This window comes from Zerene cesonia, chromosome 11, assembly GCF_012273895.1.
Source record: "Zerene cesonia ecotype Mississippi chromosome 11, Zerene_cesonia_1.1, whole genome shotgun sequence".
Taxonomy (NCBI): Eukaryota; Metazoa; Arthropoda; class Insecta; order Lepidoptera; family Pieridae; genus Zerene; species Zerene cesonia.
This window is the reverse complement of record NC_052112.1, coordinates 8,036,613-8,056,461: the sequence shown is the minus strand read 5'-3', so window position 1 is coordinate 8,056,461 and position 19,849 is coordinate 8,036,613. Positions and strand designations below refer to the sequence as shown.

General features: G+C 32.1%; 1 protein-coding gene across 3 annotated transcripts in view; it reads right to left on the bottom strand.

Moving 5' to 3' along the window:
- LOC119830263 (maternal protein pumilio-like) overlaps window positions 1–19,849 on the bottom strand; it is a 66,064-nt gene that overhangs the window by 43,824 nt on the left and 2,391 nt on the right. Inside the window, exons 1-8 of one of the 3 annotated variants that reach the window (XM_038353219.1) lie at window positions 12,981–13,249; window positions 11,273–11,405; window positions 10,748–10,894; window positions 9,936–10,131; window positions 7,774–7,978; window positions 6,970–7,042; window positions 6,759–6,859; window positions 6,193–6,339 (exon numbers count right to left, since the gene is read on the bottom strand). In XM_038353219.1, coding sequence (XP_038209147.1) covers window positions 6,193–6,339; window positions 6,759–6,859; window positions 6,970–7,042; window positions 7,774–7,978; window positions 9,936–10,131; window positions 10,748–10,894; window positions 11,273–11,405; window positions 12,981–13,040 — 1,062 coding nt within the window. In that variant the 5' untranslated portion in view covers window positions 13,041–13,249. Of the gene's footprint in view, window positions 1–6,192; window positions 6,340–6,758; window positions 6,860–6,969; window positions 7,043–7,773; window positions 7,979–9,935; window positions 10,132–10,747; window positions 10,895–11,272; window positions 11,406–12,980; window positions 13,250–19,849 lie in introns of those variants that run through there. The other 2 variants (XM_038353218.1, XM_038353216.1) reach the window with 2 other exon arrangements.

The following is a 19,849-nucleotide window of genomic DNA, read 5'->3' as shown; positions in this document are numbered from 1 at the left end:
TTTTTGGGACCTCTTAAAAGCAGAATTAGTGATTTGAACAGGATTTAATTTATAGCAAAATAAAAAATAAGTGGCGTTGTACGATATATAAAGATATCTATCTCGGCTAAACACATGATTTTAATATCTCCTTAAGATAAAACAAAATATTTTTTTATATATTTTGTACTTCATTCGATATTGGCAGTGGCACATATACTGAAATGAGTCTTGGTAAATTATTTACTCGTATATGAACTACCTACATATCATAAATGACATGAATGAACTTCAACGATTTTGCCAATCAAGATGTTGGAAATACAGTCATTGGATAAGTATTAATACTGTATTGCTTAGAATCGCTTCGTAAAGCACTTACTATTTATATAAAACTTTTTATTATTAGAAATAATGATATTTCTGGCAAAAAAGTGTTTATTTACGAAAATTCATTAAAAGCCTAGGTCAATTATCAGTATTTCTCTACTATATAAGATGCATGTTTATTCACCATCACCGCATCAAAATACGTTGCGTAGTTTAATAGATCTAAGCAAACACAAGGAGATATAGACAGCTTGTTTTATATGTAGAAAAAAATATTATATTAAAATCTCATTACAAAAATAGGAATTAGCTGGCATGGGCATAATATACTTACATACTACGTCCACGTACGTGCTACCTGGAGGTCTGGATTTCATAGAAACTGTTTTGATTTTAATGTAATGTTACTTTTTAATAAAATAACATCTAAGCCAGGGTTTCGATTAAAAGTGATAACTGGGGAGACAATCATCAATCAAGATAATTTTACAACAAGTTTCTTTAAAACATTCGCTTTCGTTCGACATTCGTTTTATATACACTGTCAGAAAACCATTGGGTTTGTTAATATGTTCTTCTTTACTAATCCCAATGTGTATCGATAAATCACAGTATGATTGTTAAAGCGTAAAGCTAATTACAATAATAGAATATAACATTAATATGGCGAATAGTAGAAAAAAAAAGTAAGTAATCGTTACCAATAAAATGCTATACCGCCTTTTGTAACTCGACTTTTTACTATTTATTCCACATAACCGAATAAAACAATTCACTTAGGCGATTACATTAAGAAAATAATCTGAGACATCCAATTTTTATTTATTCTATACTGTTACGTTGATTTGGACAAAACATACATGTCAATTATAAGTGACAAAACACTGATGTGTTTGTTTCTAAGGAAAATGGCAAGCATTTCTTCTCTGTTGGTTATGTGCTCGATGTTAATGGGCGTCGATGACTTTTGGTTTCGCATTCTATTATATTCGTATTTTTTTTGTAAGAATGCAAAAAAAAGAAGCTTTATCTTTTTCCATAATAAACAAACGTATAAAAGGAACATAAGCAGAAAATTCAGTAACACACAATTTTATAATTTTAACAGTTTCTATAATTAAAGAGAAAACAATGAAGCAAGCAATTCAGATGGTAATATGTATGAATGAACAGATATCGTACAAACAAATGTTACGATTACAGATATCAGTTTCGTTGTCATCATTGTCACAAGAAATTTTGTTAAAATGTGGTATGTAACTTTATAAATATTATGTTAATAAATTAAAAATTACTTAAAATTTTCATTTATTTACTCTAATTAATAAGATTTGATATAAAATAAGAAATTGCGCACACATCTACTTGACAGAACAAATTTTATCTTATTTTAACCTATTACACATTACCGCTAGTACGAAGAATTACACACAAGACTAAATGCTTACGCTTTGCATCTGCAATTAGGTTGGGCAATGACTCGACGTGATATTAATTTTAAACACTAAAGCTCTGTTACTTGTACACGCTGATATAGAAAACAGGTGTCCTCAGATGCCTTAGTCTAAATTAAATTTATATTATTGACAAATACTATCCCTTGCTCTGCATCTAATAAGTGGATTAGCTTCAAAGGTTCTAAGTATTCATTCCGGGATTAAATATAGATAGGTTTATTATGACGGATGAATAATTTCTTTAATAAAAATCGAAATTCGTTTTATTTTAGCTACTTACAAAGCTCGTCTAGTAAAGGATGCGTTGTCAATTTTCTCTAGGATTGCTAGTTTAGGAAGTGTAAAACAATTTTTTTTAATAGCAGCCGCGGGGTGGCTACCCCACAGACTTGAATATAAGCTTCTACTAATTCCGCCCTAACATCCATTAAATAAAATTGGATCCTCTGAGAAATGCTACTCCCAATGTAATAACATATAAACAAACATAGCGTAAGATTTTTTTCCTATCTGCCTGTTACATTTCTACGCTATTTAACTATTCTACAGGTTTATATTCACTTTGATTTATAGTAGTAACCTGATGGGAAAAAATATTAGGAAATTTCATGTTTAGGTCTCAGTGGTAAGTTTCGAAATGGGTAAAATTAAAGTGCGCGCGAGCGTAACCGGCAGTTTACACAATAAAGCATCAAAGTATCTATGTAAAAAAATAATAATTCGATCTAGACCCCCAGGGGGCACTTACGGTCCTGAAAGGATTGTACATAATTAGAATAACATAAAATAACAATTATTAAATTTCATATCATAAACATATTCGTAAATTTTATAGTAGACTTTAAAAATGAGTAAGTATGAACTTAAAGCACAAGTAAGAACATGCAAGAAGAATCTTGACCCACTCAATCAGTGGGAATACAATAAGAAGTATAACAAAGAAGTAAAAATGGTTCCAGGAATCAACGTAAAAGAAATAATAAATTCCTTTTCGTCGATAAATAGTATTTAATTATTCATATATTGTTTTTGAAAATTTGAAGAGTCTGAAAGGGGGATGTGAGAGACGGGCGAGCATCACACGCTGTATCCGGTCATTTTTTCTTAAATGTGACAAACAGTTGCACGCTATTATAGGATAAATAAAAATTTATCGTAATTGCAAAAGCAGTTTTTTTATCGCAGAAATAATAATATATAATATGTAATTTAATAAATAATGTTTCAACTTTTTCAATAATCGCCCTGCATTTAAGTACGTTTGATACGTTCTATGGTACATATGTAGCTGCTACCACTGCTTCTTAAAGTATAAAATATGGTAATTCGGTATATGACATAATGTATTTCTAAACCCTGATATTTATCCACGAAAGATCAATTTTGTTTAATCGTATCATAAAGTTCACAGATTTCCAATAATTCACAAGCCAACGGATACAAAAGTTTCTTGCGCATGCACTTGTACTTGTACGTAAAGTAGATCAAGATAGCAAGGAGGTCTAAATATATATTTTTTTTATTAGTAATATTAATACATATATTGCTACTGTACAAATATATTATATATAATATAAAAAGATCTACTCTTCCAATTAACATAAATATAAATAATGCTAACGATGTTGTAGCACTTTACATTAATTTTAATATAACGTACAAGAAATTGCGTAGTTTCATCCAAGGATTAATAATAATAAAAATTCTTTATTTTACACAAAGAATTGAGAATAAATACAGCACAAGAAGTTGAGGTTCAGAAGGCGGTCTTATCGCTATTGAGCGATTTCTACCAGACAACCACCACACACCAAAGCAAAGCAAAAGCTGCGAAGTAAGAGAGAAGGCGTCGTAAAAAACGGAATTCTCTTAACAGATACATGTCTGATAAATATAAAGAGTGATAAATACGTATTAAAAAACATACATATATATATTTTTTTAAATGTTACAGTCGGCAATGGAGCTAGTGGGACGCCTGATGGTAAGCACTACCACCGCCCATGAACATTTGGAGAGGCATAAGGTCCGTTGCAGACCTTACGCCTCTACAAATGGATTGCCGACTTTTTGGGATTAAGAAAGGATTGGCGATAGGAATAAAGGAAAGGACTGGGAAGGGTAAGGAAAAGGATATGGGCCTCTTGCACCCCCACTCACCGAACGAAACAAAGCAGAATGCTATTTCACGCCGGTCTTCTGTGGGGGTGTGGTTCTTCCCCGGTGCGAGCTGGCCCAATTCGTGCCGAAGCGTGCTCGACTACCACATACCATATAAATATTGTATACATAAATAGGTTAAAAACATGTACATATATATTATAAAATATATATAATAGAATAATAAAATAAATAAAAATATATATGCATCTATAAAAAATAGAGAAAAAGGAACTAAAAAAAAAAACAATTTTTTTATTGTAGAATTCAGAATATCTTAGGGTGAGGTTAGTCATTACATTACACAAGCTTTAATAGTTGGGCCAAACGAGCCCGAGCTATATACGCCATGATTTTTAGGAACCATAGATATCTTATGTTTAAACTATGTAATTATAAATGTACATGTAGATTAAGTTGGGTTATTACGTTGTAAAAATGGTACTACTTCTACTCGTGCTGAGAAATTTTTGTAAAGAAATTCGTCTGCGTTGAGCGACTGTATCATGTATAGATTATTAGGCTATGGTATAGATATTTTTGCGATTTATTACTAGCTGTCATGGTTGTCATTTATTGCATTGAGTTTTAACTGTGTTAAAACAAATATGTGGCAGATAGAGTTTAGCTTCAATTTTGTACGTGACCCATTATCGAATTGGTATCATTGATCCAAGGCTCTGAGGATCAAGTAATATATTTTATATATTGTATGATATGATTGAAAAAATAATCGCACTTTCTCGATATAAGTGGAGTTTTTTGCTTTTGGAGTTCGAAGTCAATCTGCTTCAAACAATTCTCACTATGCCAATGAATAGTGAACTGCTTAATGATGCTGACCACTATTAAAAATAGTAACCAAACCCTATAAAGGCGACAAAGCATTAGACAGTTATTCGAGTTCTGTATTTAAATGATTTTCTTTAAATACAAAAAAAATAAAATATTGCTTGAACCACAGAAGAATACTGTACACATTAAGTAACTTTAGTCATACAATTCTGGCCCATATCGTTTTCTGCACCCTGTCAAGTTCACTCCTTTTTTTTTCTCGTCATCAATCCTATCCTTTGCCCGTTAAAACTGGGCAACGACTTGCAGCGGCCCTACGAATGTTCACGGGCGGCGGTGATCACTTACTATCAGGCGAACCACCAGATCAGTTGCCTGCTATTACATAAATAAATCAGATCATTATGTACGGATTATATACGGTCATAGTACCGAAATTTTTTAGCCTCGAATTAGGCCGCTTAATTTTTGCGATAACGTAACCTAAACATAATATCATGGTTAATTTTTGTTTTCATATTGATATTGGTCATATATTGCTTGTGCAATATAAGACCAAGCTTTTATGAAATACACCCAACCAAAACAGAAATTAAAACATTATGTTCACTGAGGGATGTGAATAGTTCATATGTAGTAAAATACATAAAGAAACCCGAGGCCTACACATTGAGGGGCTTGAAGTTGCTCGATTGTATACCAAAATTTACCAAAAGTTATGGTACAATCTTGTGTTAAGGACCCTAATATGAAATAAGTATAACAGGACGATTCAAAAGAACATATTATTATCTGCAGATTACTCCCGTAGTTCCTACATCAGACCATAAACACTCACGTGGGATGGTAGTCCCAGTTCAGATGTGAAGTGACTAAAATCAAAACATCTATTACCTATCGATTATACATATATGCACCTCAAACAACAATGCAAATGCTTCTAAATTTGAAAATTGTAACGCACAATTTAATCTGTGTGAGCGACGGCGTCATTTCAAGCGTCGCTATTCATCTGTAAACGTAAGACGCAACGAGATGTATGTGTGGGATTGCAGTTAAAAGAGAATATCTCTAGCAACATGAACCTTTGTCTTTTAACGCGTCCGTGTTAAAACGTAAAGACCTTTTTCGCCAACGTTGAAATTAGTCACATAAAAACAAAAACGTTCACGGACGGTGGTGTTGCCTTACCATCAGATGCTGATGGTGAGCCATTACCGCCCCTCCGTGGACCACACTCTGACATAAAAATATTGTTATTGGGTCACTGACATACAATAAAGAACTAGACTCACGGTCACTGGCAAAAATCGCCTCGAATCAAATTTTTGTTTTTCTAATTAGTCCCAAAATAGACTTCGAAGATCGAAAGTGGCTGCTGTCGCACAAACATCTGTCGACGGGCTTTTAAGAGGAGACGGCGAGTCTAGTCGTAAAAGGGTAGGACAATGGCAAGCGGGTGCGCACGCACCTGCACGTCGAAGGGCTGGTGGTGCTGCGCCGAGTCGGGCGCGGGCGGGCCGACGGCGGCGCCGTTGACGAGCGCGGCGCCGCCGCTGCCGCCGCCCACCGCGCCCACGCCGCCCACGCCGCCCACTCCGCCCACGCCGCCCGCGTACTGCAACAACGACCGTTTTGTTACGCACCAAATCGTTAGCGTTTTACTTATGTGTACACTTTTATTTTTTTTATTGATTGATTGTTAATCGGTGGTATTGATTTAATTAAACTTTGAAAAATTCGAGCCGCTTCTTCATCGAAATATAAGCGGGACGAGATTGGATTGTTTAAGTCAATTTTATTTTACCATAGTTACACTTAGAATTTATATTATATATTCAACATAATATGTTGGCTTCCTATCTACATCTCATTTAGATTAATTTATGGCTTTACTTTATTGATGACTTTAAATCCACATTAGTTTAAACAAAAAATTATAAAGAACATTCAAGCCATATATACTACGATGCCATAGAATAACATAAACTATAGAGTAATAAACAAACGGAAAAAGTACTCATGTCAAACCCTCACCTGCTGCGTATTGGCAAAGCTGTTGTTGTCGAATTGAGGATGTTGCTCCATTTGAAGAACAAGTTCAATGTGTTGATTCATGGAATCGTTCAATGTCATGCCTGAAATAATAATATTTTTGATCACTTCTAGCAACTGATCAATTTAAAAAGTTGTTTCTAAAAGATAATTAAATTGGTACTTGCTAATTCCATCTTATATTGTTACTTACCAGGATGTATTTGAGGGTGTTGTGGATGTGGCAGTCCTTGAAGTGGAGCTACCCCCAACATTCCCGGGTGGTGCTGGAAGAAAAATAATACAATTTAGATAATTTAATGTCTTAAATTTTATCCTATATGTCTCCATAAGATTGTTAACAGTGTTAATCTATAATCTCATTTGTGAGATTGCAAACTGTTAAAAAATTGTGATCTTTAAACATTATCTTGCAATTTAACAGTCAATATTCATTTCACTAAATTTTAATGGGTCGCAGTTATGTATTATGTCGATAATTTCCTTTACCCAAGCTTCTCGAAAAGATGCGCGAAACTTTAAAGAGAAAAAGCAGCATTTTATGGTTCACAATTTCTTGAATCCAATGTTCTTTACAATTTTTAGATGCCACATTATGTATTATAATCACTGAACTCTATCTAAACTGAGCTAGTTTTAATTAAATTTCGGCTGTCTCTGGACAAAAAGAATCTACCTAGACTTAAGAATATTCTTCGGCATTTATAATATCGGTAAGGATTTAATGTATGGATGTTCATTCCATCTACAGTCTAGACAGTAAGGTTCAATAATTATAAATTAGATACATTTAAATACATCACAAGTTTAAATTGGCTCGACATGATAAAATACCAATACTCATGACACGCATTCCCTTTACAACCTTAGTCATAGTATTACAATATTTTAAAGTTTTTATCCAGATTATAATTTTTTGTATAGTTTTGTTACTCAAAGTACCCTCTATTTCCACATAATATACATTAATGTCCCATGTGTGTGCGCGCGCGCGTACCTGCGGGTGCTGCGGGTGCTGCAGGTGCGGCAGGTGGTGCAGCGGCTGCGGCTGGTGCGCGGGCAGCGCGTGCGGCGGCAGCAGCGGGAACGCGCCCGCGTCGCCGTTGCGCACGCCCACGTGCGGCACGCCGGCCTGGCCCACGCCCACACCCACGCCGCCCTCCTCCTCCGCCGGTGACGGCTGCCGCGACCCCGGCGTGCGACTGCAACATATTGTACTATGAATATTGTATATTGTATCGGAATCCCGATTTAGGATATCGAGTCCAATGCTACGAACCTCGATTGAACCACACATGCAACTTCAAAACGCAAAATTTTACTGTATAAACAAAAATCAACTTTTGTGGATTGTGCTACTATGGTAAAATAATGCTATGTACCGTCGATGATATAAATATATGTGTATATAGTATATAAAGATATATGTATGTCTTTAAACTACTATTGCTATTTGTTATAACGACTCTCCCTGGTAATCTATGGATTCTGCCTATATGTGAATTTAAACAGGCACGTCATATTCAATCATACTTTTTTAAACAAAAGAAGAGAATTATTGAGAAATCTACAAAAATAGGTACATAGTGTATATTCAATGATAACAAACAGCAAAATATCTATCAAATTGTATTTCTTTAACCATATAGAGTTGTTCAACCAACAAGAAGCAATAGTGGCGAGTATTTTAGTTAATAACCAATGAAATATATAAACAATAATATTCATAGATATAATGAAATAATATCAATGCAAACATTAGCACTGCATGATCCACTTTACAGGTGATTGAAATACAAATTGCACGTTAGTATTTTCTTGTGTTTAATTTTACGCGAGTATTATATATTTAGAAATTAAATTTTGTCTCCCCGTGTCCACGCTCGCTGTAAAGTGTTCGAAATGTTGGGTTAATAATATAATGAATAAATCGCGCTTAAAATCCGTTAAAAAGTTTTTAATGTCTAATAAAAAATTAAAAAGTTTTTAATTAAAGTCCGCCGCTGTCATATATAGAAGAGATTCGATTATTAATAAAAAAAAACTTTTAAAATTAGACCTTAAAAATCTAATTTTTTGCTTTGAATTAACGAGAACTGAAATCTGGTTTGATAATATAGTTTAAAAAATCTAAAAACGTATTTTTTATTATTTTTTTGTCTTTAACGATAGAATCAACTAATTGTTTCATGCAGAGTATAAATTATCGGGAATTATTTAATCCTGCGCACTTAATCAGTATAATAAGATAAAGTCATGAAGTTATAGTATTGTCACTGATGCTTGATAAGTGTAGCAAGTTTGAATGAAATCTGTCCATTTGAAGTTGGTTAAAATCGAGTCTGGAGATGGTTACATACACACATACAGGTGAATCTAATAAAAGCGTGTTAAACATAGGATAAAAATTTAAACCTCTTAATTCAATGCGATAAACTTAAATACATAAACATGCAATCAATAACAATTTTTTCTTATAAAAACAAAAAAACAGCGTCGATAAAAGTTGTTGATTTGACACATTTAATTAGTCATATCGGTCGGGCGTGAATCTCGCTATCTAAGGAAATCTGTTTACTATGTGAATCATATGTTTTATGGCAACGTGATAAAATATTACGCATGCGTTTGCTGCAGGGGAGGGGGAGAGGTGGGGTGAGGCGCGGAGCTGCGCGGACGCAGACGGCAAAAATGAGGACGGAGTGGGGCGTTTGGCATTGACAGAGGCCATGATCGAACGCTCGCGGTTATTGCCCGCGCCTCGCCGCCCGGTGCCGGCCACTGCGCACCGCTCGCGGCCGACCTTCACGACTCGCGCCCGATCTCACGTACAGACACACCGGTTGAGTTACTAGGGCCGACACGATGCCGCACGTCTCGTTATTTCGAACAAATACTTATAAAATGAACGCTTTTCACACAATTCGAGTAACATTTTGTTATATTTGTAAAATATTATACATTTGCATAATAGCATGATAGATAGGAAAGTTTTTTTTTTACATCAATTTGTCTCTTTGTTTTATAAATTGTATTGTTATTATTATCCTCGGGACATTTATATATCACTTCCGGGTTTAAAGACACGTAGAAGAGTAATTAATATTATTTTTTTTATGTAAATAAACATTAAAAATAATGTTATTAGTAACAACTTACTTGAACGCTTTATCATCTTCTTGGCCATTATGAAGGCCATTTGGTAAGGGTCCGTGATCGTGCAACTCATGGAGATCCTTTTCGAAGGGTGAGCCAGATTTTTCTTCATTTCGTTCTTCTAGAACCATCCCTCTTAGGCCAGCCACTACACCAGTAACCTTTTCATTTCCACCGCCAGAAGCCACTCCACCAGCTTCTATTCAAAAATATTTTGTCTTTCAAGTCACCCGAAAACGAGTAAACGAATGACGTCGTTAACAATAAATGTTTAGATGAGTTAAACACTGATCCATATTTGGGCTTAATTATAATCATAATCTGTGATTTTTAAGTTGAAATTTACTTGTATCCTTATGAATCTGTATTATTTCAAGTTAATTTCATTAACTGGTCAAATATAATCAATATTACAGAAATAACGATTGCCAAAGATGGAAACATTATGAAGAAGGAATTAATTTTTATCATCAATATATTAATTGTTATCATCAGTATATTATTGTATCATGTCTAATTCACACAATTTTTAATAAAAAATTTGCATTACAAAACATAAGCGGCGGAGCGAAGCAAGACGCATTTGCGTCATTACATTCATGTTGCCGCACTTATTGTGACAGATCTGTTTAAGACACAATCAGCAAATACAGGGTAAATATTACTTTTTTTAATAATGACAATGGTAACATATGAAACAATTTTTAATTTTGATATGCTAGTCGTTTTGGGAAACAAGGCTTATTGTATTTTTAATATAACTTATATATATAATTGTTGTTATATAACAGAAATTTAGAAATGCTACACATTACCTGTAGGCGATCCGCCAAGAACATATTCTACCATCTTGACGCCAAGACCCGCTGTATCTCTGGGCGAGAGGATACTGCCTGCGTCTCCGCCAGGGAATGTCACGCCACGGCGTGTGCCCATCATTGGTACACCGACATTATGTTCCACTAGTAAATACAGTATATCATTCAGTCATTGATAACATTGAACTTCAAGTATAACTCTAAACATCAGAATTAGGTATACATCAAGAACTATTAATATGTAATAGTTGCAGTGCAAGTAATTAATGAACCCAATATTTCATTGATAAATATGTATAATTTTATACTTAATGCAGTAAATTCACCACATAGTAATATATATTTTTTAACTAGTAACAAAATCCCCATACAATTACAAGATACTCAAATTATTTAATAATAAATATTCTTCTTATTATTTATTTATCATCTTACATTTGAGTATATCAAATTTTAACCATATATTTATTCCAAGAAAAAAGATATTGGACTTAGGTTTCATAAAATTTGTTTTGCACTAACCTTGTGCGGACCAAGTAGAATCACGCCACATTTGTTCAGGGTTGAGCTGCAAAGGTGGTAACTGTGGTGGACCTTTGCTGTCACCTCCAGCACCTGGGCCCTTATCCCATAGCTTTTTTGCAGCAGGTGCAATCTAAAGAATAACCCTTGTGTTTTAGTATAAATAGCATATATCTTTGATGATGATACATAATGATAAATTACTGGTATAATTTTTAAATAATCATAAATTAATTACACACAGAGACTGTAAATAAACACATGTATTGCATTTAATCAAAGATTTTAAATAATATTCATAGAAAAATTAAGGAACAATATAATTTTCCAATTTTTTCAAAATTAGTCCCCACAACAGATTCAGTTGCAATATTCACAATACCTATCCACAGACTACATATGTTAAATACATATTTTTCAGCATTAAATATAACTTGTTTACATTTCTAACATCAATATATGTCATGCTTCATATTTATTCATGGATTCATGCAAAATAAAACATTTTATTTTCAATTGAACAAAAAAAAAATTAACGATATCACTCTAAGTACTTGAAATAAAAAATAATAATCAAGGAAGCACATTGAAGTGCACTAATAAGCTTTTAGCCTACATAATTTCAGATAATGCAGCCAAAAAGTTAGAGATAGTGTGCACCTCTTGTAAAAAAAGAAATAAGACAGATTTCCTACACACGCAATGAGCAGAAAGTTTTATAATATGCAAAATCAAAAGGGATTGTCATAATCTTGTCAGAAGCACATGAACATTCATTTTAAGCACATTGAATTGTTTCATTACCTAGCTGACTTGTGCTCTATTCTGCATTGCAATTTCTAGCAGCGTTCTGCTAGCCGAAGAGTCCGCAGATGCCACTGTCGCCTAACACATAGAACTGTCCTATTGAATTAAGGCAACTTTGCTAATCTTTATCATTATGAATCTACATGTGTGTGCAACACATAATAAGTATTCATCTTTTATTTCTGTATTAACACTTTAACATCAACCTTATAGCTAATACATTCATACTGATGTAGATATCCTAACTGTATGAACTTAAGTCATGTGATAGGAATCAAATTAAAAAATATATAAGACTTTATTGCTCATATTCTTAACTAAAAATCTTAGATTTGCTATATAAACTTTAGTTAAATAATGCATATCATGTAGAGCTAAGTTGAATAATCTCACTTAAACATAGTGGTAATCAGTATCAGCTCTGTGTACGGTATTGAAAATTATATTATTTTGTTTTTTTTTTAATACTAGGTATTGGCTGAAATAGAAGAACGAGGGTATTTAGATAGATTTTTATATTTTGATTTATTTTATATTTTTATATCAATTGAATATAAGGTCAGATTTAACATTGTTTTATACCTATTACGAAAAATATTTTTCAAATAAGTTTTGATATTTTAATGAAAACCGTATTTAATATTCATATATACATTAGTGAACCGCAATCAAAATCATTCAACGCTTCGTATATTCAATATTCATAAAATATTTTGCTTCGCTGAACTCTGATCAAATGCCGGTGAACACAATTATTACGAGCTAGAAATGGCGGACGCCGGTGACAAGTAAACAAAACAAAAACGGACCTGTTGCTGATAAAAAACGCGATTTTCGCAACTTCATGACTTAAAACATAATCTAGGGTCAAATATCTTCTTAATCATGTATTATGACTTACCATGTCGGGGCCCATATCCTTAACATTAGGTTCGAAAAAAAAGTCACTCAAAGGTTTCATGCGTACAATCCACCTAAAGCTCAAATCATTTACCACAACGAAAGCTTCTTGCAAACGTAACACTACACATCAATACTTTCATCTACACATTATTCGTACTTATTTCAATGACACAACACAATTCTTACACAAAATTGCCTATTTTCTCCAATTTATAACTGGAAAAATCTAAACTTAAAATACAATGTTGACTTGTTTCGAACAAAGGACATACGCCGAGTACGGCGCCTGCGTTAACTTCCCGTCCTCGGGAGCGTCGGACGAACCAAGGTTTCGCGGAATTTATAATAGATGGCGCGCAATACAAAAGTTACAGACCATAGAGATTTATTGATTTTTTTTCAGGGTTTATTCAGTAATTCTGTTATCTGTATTTCTCAAATCTCCAGTAATTTATACTATTGATTTTCTAACGTAATATAATAGGTAGTATTCAGATAACATAAATTAATAGGTAGAAACGAATGTTGCATGGGAATTTTTTTCAAAACAGTCTGCAAATTATTAAAAGTAAACTTGTCACCAATTACCTACCAAAAAAATGTATGTGAGAAAATTCAATTAACTTTGTAAGAAGCTTTCACATTATACTTGAAAATATGCATGGCACAATAAATTATAAATGTGATTATTTTCCTTTAAGCTATCATTCTAAGATATTTTAAGCTGTATCAAGTTAGAAATATAATATTAAGAACAGGTGACTCTAGATTTTGCTAATTTACATGATATTGCAATCAATATATAAAACATTAATATTGCACAAAAAATCATTACAATGTAAATTAATACTATTAATGCTGTAAAATCTTTCGTTTTCCTTATATATCTAATAACTTATTTAGCTATTCATAACATAGGTTAAATTGTCTGTTCTAATTAACTCTTATTTTATACTATCTGTCAAGACTAACATTACTGACTTATTTGTTGTGTATTTTTATATATTGTGCATGTTTCTTTGTTTTAGGTATATCTGCAATTTGATTGACATCAATTGATATAGAAAAATTTTCTAAATCGTGTATAATCTTCCCAACGTGATACTGGCAGAATTGTACAAAGCAAAATTGCCATTAACAAAAAATTGATTGATTGATCTTTCTTTTTCTTTTCTATTATATACAGTAACTTTAAAGCTTTTGCCATACATATTGACATTTTTTATTTATAATGTAAGATGAGCTTGAAATTAATTAAATTATTCAAACTAATAAATATTCCATATTTATTAATTATTTACACACAAATACACATAGAGCTTTACTGTGTTATGCAAAAAAAAAATAGTTTTTTTTGTACTACAAAATTGACAAGAAAAAAATATCTGCTTTTTTGTAACCAGCTTTCATCAATTGCAAATTACCTCAACAATTAAACCATATGGTATTTAAAAGAATTATGTTTGTGTAAAATTACAGAAAATAAAGGAATGGATAATACAAAAAAATGTATCACGAATTTGTTTTCTTTAACCTAGTTAATTCCATAAGTTTGTATGTATGATTTATTTACATGAATTATGTACTGACAATGCAACAAATATTTAAATACATAAACTATCAAATTATGTTAAATTTGTACATAATACCTATAGTGCCAAGTAAACTAAAAAATCATTGACTTCTTAGTTTCTTGCAAATGTCTTGTTTTATAAATGTTATTAAAATAAGGAATTACAAAAAAAAAATCTGCATTGTCTACCTTAAAATGATCTGCATAAGAGGTAAGTAAATTAATGTAATGCTAGAACAACACCCATATTTGACTGATGTTGGTACATGAGCTGTATTTTAATACTTTTTTTATCTGATTAGATCTTACAATGTTTTTTGCAGTGCATTTGAAACTTGCACAAAATGGTACAATTTCACTATAAATGTCATATGAACTTCAAGATACCAATTGAAGACAAGATAAGTTTTTACTTTTAGTCCTTGTTACCATAATTACAATTTTCTAATTATTATGTGCTGCCATTCACATGGATTCTTTTTTTACAAAAACTTCCCAATTTTAAAATAGCCATACTTTTTACTATATTTCTTTTAACCATAATTTTGACGATTGATGACGATTCTTTTTCGTTTTGTCTATTATATGTGCTACCCACCACTACTGAAAGGTTTTTTTCACTGTATCTGTATCATGTTGATAGAAGTTTTGCACCCTTTAGTGTAATCCATAGCTACTATATCCTTCTTCACAGTTTCTAAATAATCCCATTCCAATAATCCCAGTACCTCTTTGTGTACTTTCCCAAGTTTAGCAACCATACATTTGTAAGGACACTGGGGGTATATAATATGAGTAATGTACAGATCTTGAAGGTTTTCCTTTATTATTTAATTTTCAGTGCATATATTAGATATAAGAAACAATAATAATGAATTAATTGACCCTTATACATAGAATGGGATACATTAGCTCAGTAGAAACTACCTCTAGCAGCAGCTGTCTTTCCGCGAACTTTTTTGACTGTTTCAATGTCGCGTTATCTCAACGTTTTAAAATTTTGGCCGAAATGGTCACGGGGTGTCATACGTGTAATGTTTATGTATATCAATTAATAAAATTTAAATAACTGTTTTAGTTTTATTCCCTTATTACTCAGAATTCAAGAATAATAGAATTAAAAGAGACGTTCATATTTTATCACATCCTTTAGCCTTGCCAGGCGTTGTCACGGTTCAGCAAATGACGCGGGTTCGAATCCCGCCTCATGATCAATTTTTATCTATTCTTGATAAATTCTAAATGTGTAAAGCATTTGAATGCTACTAAACTAGAAATTAAATGTAACAAAGACCGCGCCTTCGCAATATAATACTGTAATAATTGAAATAATGTTGGATATTGGTTTAGATGATAACTAGCTGCGCCCCGCGGTTTCACCCGCGTAAGTCCGTATCCCGTAGGAATATCGGGATAAAAAGTTGCCTATATGTTATTCCAGTTGTCCAGCCTTCTACATACCAAATTTCATTGAAATCGGTTCAATAGTTTTTGCGTGAAACAGCAATAAACACACACTCGCATTTATAATATTAGTAGGAGGAGGATTAATCATCTCAAAAGATGGCGCGGGATGTTCTTCTGACGCATAACAGCAAAAGATCAGAAGAAATTCGCTTGTTGAGGCGAGATCACGGGTTGTCAAGAGATTAGGCATTGTCACGGTTAGGCGGATGTCGCGGGTTCGAATTTTTTTTTTTTCTATAATTCATCTTTAAAAATTCCCAATTTTAATTTTTTAGTTTTATAGCATTGAAATGCTTTATAAATGAGAAATTTTGAAAGAATAGAAATCCTGCCACGTGATCAAATTTTTTCTATTCTTTCAAAATTTCTCATTTATAAAGCATTTCAATGCTATAAAACTAAAAAATTTAAATTTAACAAAGGCCGCGTTCCATCGATACAATATTGTAAACATTGAAATAATGTTTCGTATTGGTTGTGATGGTTCTTAATCATCTCAATAGATGGCGTGGGGTGCCCCTTAGGCACATGAAACCGAAAGAGTAGAAGAAATTCAATATTGTGGCAGGATCACGGGTGGCCGAGAGGCTAGGCGTTGCTACGGTTAGGCAAGAAACGCAGGTTCGAATCCTGCCTCGTGATCAAATTTTTTCTATTCTTTCAAAATTTCTCAATTCCCAATTTATAAAATATGAATGCTAAAAAACTACAAATTAAAATTGTTAGTTTGTTTGGTTATTGCAGTTATCCATAGAATATAATAAAATATAGACTATGGACTTAAATTTTATACGTGATAGGAACATTGCATACTAAATGGACTGTTGATTATGAACATTGTATATAAAGTCAAGGACCTGTACCCCTAAAATATAAATGACACTTGCTTTTATTGTGTAAATCACAGAAAATAAAATATAGGAATTACAAAAAATCTACATTAATTTTTTTTTCACTTTGAGTTTATCCAACCAAGGAAAAAATGTTGTAAGAGCCAGTAAAACGGTAATAAATAATTATGTTTAATGTTTTGTTTGAAGCTTTTTCTTCATTGCATTATACTTACTACCTAGACTTGAGTAGCACTAGCAGTAATTTACACAAATATTTTCTAAAAAATGTTTGTATATGATCATATCCCAGACATAATGCTTACCCATTTTAAGATAAGACAAAATATGGATAAGTTATTACATCAAACTTTACTTTAAGCGTAACAAAAACAGTTGTGAATTTTTTTATATAATGTTTATTGTTATTGCAAATTCCTGCTAGTTCATAACAATCAAAATTAAAAGTGTTGGAGTTGAGTATGCTGAGGCACAAATTGGGCTAGCTCACAGCGAAGAAGTACCACAATACAATAAAGCGATTGCATGACAATCGATACTTCTTAAATTGAAAATAAATAGAATTTGATGAACAGAATTGATGCACTAAGACAAAACTGCAACAGAACAACATTGTTCAGAATCAAAATATCTACAATGCCTGTTGTATATTAAAAGTTAATAATACAAATATTATTGTGATGTGTGGTGAATCATTCCAAGAAAGCAAGATCTAATAATAAGAAATAATATACAAAATTACAAAGACTTCAACAATGCTGTTTGAGAGCATGTCAAAGCTGTTGCAACACTTTCTATTTGAATGCTATATATTTTTCTGTCTATCTCAATATCAACTAAACTTATTTTGGTTAAACTTTTTCCCTAATTGATGATGTAATCCCTAAGATGGAGCATACCCTATACAACATAAAAGTAAATGTTTCAATTCCACTTGTACTTTGTGGAGAAACATACATATACTTATGATATTTGGCAGACCTGTTTAGAAGCTGTTATAGCTAACATATTCAACAAGCGTGCAATTCAGACAATATAACATACATACATCAAAATGATAACCTTCTTTTTTTGAACAGATACAGATTCTAATTCAATTATATTCAATTATTATATATGGGTGTTGCATGAATTGTGTACATGTTGATCACAATAGACTTATAAGCTTTTTATAGTTGTGTTTACCCACCTAAACATAATATGGAGAAATTGATCCTACATAACCCTTAAATCCCTATCATTTTTCCACACTTGAATTTGTTTTGCGTTTAGACATTTTGGAAACCAGTGAATCAATTGCAATGAAATTTGAAACAGATCATTTATTTCTGTTAAGAAAATAAAACATGTGGTACAGTACACAACAATAAATAAAAAAGGGTATGTATGACTGTGACGCGTTATTTATCCAATTATTCACAGTAAAAAGAAATCATTTTAAAATAGGTTAATTTTATTGGTATTGGTATTTATACGTACTGTACGTACATTAATCAGGATACAGTTATACGTACTGTACGTACATTAATCCACTTACGCCAATGTTTTATGGGAATCACGGACGTAGTAAAATTTCAGCCTTGGGGAGGGTGAGAGGGATAGAAAGAAAATTTACGGCTACCTATCGAGAGTAAAAAAACCATAGCACCACCGATTTTGGAAATTATGAAAATCGAAACTAATTGATGAGCCACATAAAATTTAAATTCAAAGGACCAATTAGGAAACAACAAGACAAACTTTATCTCTTAAATTATAAGTTTAGTTTAACCTTAAGTAGAAAAAAGTCATATGATTATAGTCTTGATATAATCTAAATCACGTTAGCATCTAAGCTATAAAAACGAAATGAAATGAGTGTAAAATAAATTTTTATATATTATATTAATTCTAGGTTTTTGATCGCGACTTCGCTTGTGCGGTCTACAGTATGATCAATTTAAATATACTAATTGCCTTAAATGGGAAAGTGGAAATAACTATGCAAAAGCATATAAGAATGTATGGACACATATTTGTTATACATTTACTTGAAAACCATTGATAGATTTCAATATAATTTGTCAGAGATGTAGTTAGTGTACCAGATTACTATAACAAATACACAAAATCACCAATTTATACATATGCAAAAATAGGTGAAAGAATCACAATGTGATGACACAAAAAACCGAAATTGAAATATAATAGAAATACTTTTTTCAGACTTTTCTAAAGTAAAAAAATTCAGTCATGGTTCAAGGTATAAAATACATTTCCCTTTTTAATATAAAGAATTTAGTTGTGTTTAATATAAAACCTATATCTAAAATATGTAATAGTTCAGAGGATCTACTATAACAGTAATGAATACATGGAATAGAAAAATTCATGGAATTGTGTCACTTAAGAAACACAGGCATCATAATTACGATAAACATGTCATGTTACATTTAAATGTACAGTAAAATGATTTTAAAAGAGCAGTAACAGTTGGCTCTTTTCTGTAGAAACTGCTTTTGCAACCATTGGTCAATTTCAAATCATGTGTTTTAATGATTCAAAAGCATTTGTGAAGGAAGTCTAGTTAAATGAAAAAATTGGGTTTGTGTTTATTAGGTAAGGTATAGAAATACTTCCTTTTGTTTACAGGTATATGTACATACTTTTCCAGGATAAAAAGTACTTAATATAGTGCACATGATGGGTGAATAATTTAATAAATATTTTTTATAAATCACACTTTAGGGTTCACTATTGATCTTGTACGACCTTATGTTTGATTGAATTAATTTTATGATGTTGCCTGTATTTTGTTGGCTTTTATTGGACATAACACAGCTCTTTCCTCAACTGCTTCAATCATGTGTATAGAAAAAAATTAATTAATGAGTAATTTATATATGATAGAAAAATGTTTGGTAACTAGATATCAGGATGTATAAATAATTATAATCAAATAAAACTCTCTATTTATGAGCAATATATTGTATACAA